At 37.2% G+C, this 2,338-nt stretch overlaps 1 protein-coding gene across 2 annotated transcripts in view; it reads right to left on the bottom strand.

Annotated features, from left to right (window-relative positions):
• LOC106522612 (absent in melanoma 1 protein) overlaps nt 1–2,338 on the bottom strand; it is a 53,128-nt gene that overhangs the window by 7,354 nt on the left and 43,436 nt on the right. For both annotated transcript variants that reach the window (XM_014015685.1, XM_014015684.1), the window contains one exon: nt 1,453–1,592. In XM_014015685.1, coding sequence (XP_013871139.1) covers nt 1,453–1,592 — 140 coding nt within the window. The remainder of the gene's footprint in view (nt 1–1,452; nt 1,593–2,338) is intronic.

Below are 2,338 nucleotides of genomic sequence, written 5' to 3'. Positions count from 1 at the left end.
ACCTTTTTATTGTCAAACATAATATTTACCCATCAATTTTTGCATGATAATTGCATTTCATTTTCATTCTGTTTAATAATTCACCCTAACCCCGCTACTTGGTATCGGTATCAGTATCGGTGAGTACCTAAACTGAAGTACTCGTACTTGTACTCAGTCTCGAAAAAACTGGTATCGGGACAACCCTAGTTTTTGGCACAAATTTCATTCTGTAATTTTTGTGCTTGCTCAACAATTTGTATAGCAACAACGTTCAGCTTCTTCAGGACATTACGGCTATGACTTTTTTTTGTAGATATTTAGTAGGGATGCACCGATATGGAAATTTCAGCCAATATCTACAGTGAATCCGATATTGTTATTGGTGTTATTGCCGATAACTGATATTTATGATATTACTCAAATGCACAAATGATTTGTTTACATATACRCACAAATACACTTGTGTTTTTTTTTCTTGATGCTGTAAAAAACGACCAGACGGCTGACATGTCTCTACTTCAGTTATTCCTGACTGCGTCACTATCATGATCAAACAGATACCACTGAACCATTTCCCCTCCCAAAACAGAAACACCAGCTAAAAAGTGGGAAATCAGTATCAAATGTTATATTGGTCCAGTTTTACTTATCGGACCGTTACCGATGTTAATGCCAATATTTCGTGCATCCCTAATATTGAACTTTTTCTGCCATGTTTGTCTCATTGAAAATGAATGGAGCTGTTTTTAACATCCCTCAAACTTTATAGTATTTTTTATCTTTTGTTCTGGTTTGGCTTTTGTTAACTTCTTTGTGCTAATTTTAGCTTCTACTTGTCTGATTTTAGTATTTTTCAGCTTTTTTAGCTGTCACTCTGACTTTTTCAGCTATTCTTCTGCTACTTGAAGCTGTTTTTGTGAGTCTTTCATCGTCTTTCTGCATTTTTAAGCTTTTAAGTTTTCTTTCAGCAGCGTGCTGCTAATTTCAGCTGTTTTTCACTAATTTGTGCTTTTTTTTCCAGCTAATTCACCATCTTCTGATAATTTCAGCTTCTTACTGCTTAATTCAGCAAGCATGCRCTCTTTCTGTTTCTCAGTGCAACTTTCAGCTCCTTTTTTTCCTTTAGCTATTTTAGTCTAGTTTCAGATTTTGTAAGAATGCAGCAAAAATATTTCAGCATTAAACTTACTTAAGTACTTAAGATGTTTTATTAGAAATGTATAATACTTTCCATTTTCCTTATAGGAGCCAAAAGTACAGGAGGATCAGGTGGTCTCTATTAAATCAATTGAATTTTAACCTTAACCCATTTGGTTAAGGTTAAAATTAAAACTGAAGCGTCTGTTAACTTAAAGCATTAATAAAAGTAGCTGTTTGTTTGTTCCACCAATGGTAAAGTGTTGCTTTTTGAACAAGCCCCAGCTCACAGTTGTACAGTTTGCAGCCGAACTGCGGGCGGTCAGTACTCACATGCCTCCCTCCACCAGCACCGACTGAACGCGGCCGCAGCCTCCAGCCAGCTGAAGGTTGACCGATGCGTCGGTGAGAAGCACCTTCTTCCCCCGCAGACCGCAGCGCTCGAACAAAGTGATCGACGGCAGAGAAAACTCCTGCCGAGACAGACAGAAGGTCGTGCAGGYTGAAATGATGGTTGTTTTTAAAGTTGCCCTGGAAACAGAGCGTATAAACCTCTGCTCTTCCTGACAGGCTCAGTCTGCTTACTGAAAAAGACAGCTGGCTTTCTAAATTCATCTTAAAGTTGTTTAATCCTGGGTAACAGTTCTGGTGTAGAGGACAAAGGCAAAGAACCTCCTAGAGCAGTGGTTCCCAAACTTTTTATCTTCTGATCCACAACATATCCACGGCAAAAACTTGTGACCCCAAATATTACTGGTCTGAGTACATGAACTTTGTTAATAACCCTAAAACCACAGGCTTTTTGACAATCTAAACACCTTGTACACAAATATAAACACTTATTTATACTTATTTTGTGTTTTTGTAATAATTATAGGGAAAATATTACATCATTAATTGTTTTATTATCCTTTAAATTGATTTCTGCAGATTATCCAAGGTGTTTCATGACCCATAATTGGGTCTCAAGCCCAACTTTGGGAACCAAAGCACAGTAGTTCCCAAACTTTTCAGCTTTTGATCCACAAAACAGTAGCAGACCTGTGCCCCCAGCTATTTTTGGATGATAATTTGTATCAGGTCAACTAAACATGGGCATTGTAACAATATTTTTATACTACATTTATCCGTTTTAAATACACTAACCTCACTCCTTTGTAACAGCTAAGGCAAAAATGTAATAAATTCAGAAAATCTTTTCAGGACCCCACCTTGATGT

This window comes from Austrofundulus limnaeus, unplaced genomic scaffold (assembly GCF_001266775.1).
Source record: "Austrofundulus limnaeus strain Quisiro unplaced genomic scaffold, Austrofundulus_limnaeus-1.0 Scaffold133, whole genome shotgun sequence".
Lineage (NCBI taxonomy): Eukaryota > Metazoa > Chordata > Actinopteri > Cyprinodontiformes > Rivulidae > Austrofundulus > Austrofundulus limnaeus.
This window is presented reverse-complemented; position numbering and strand designations above follow the sequence as displayed.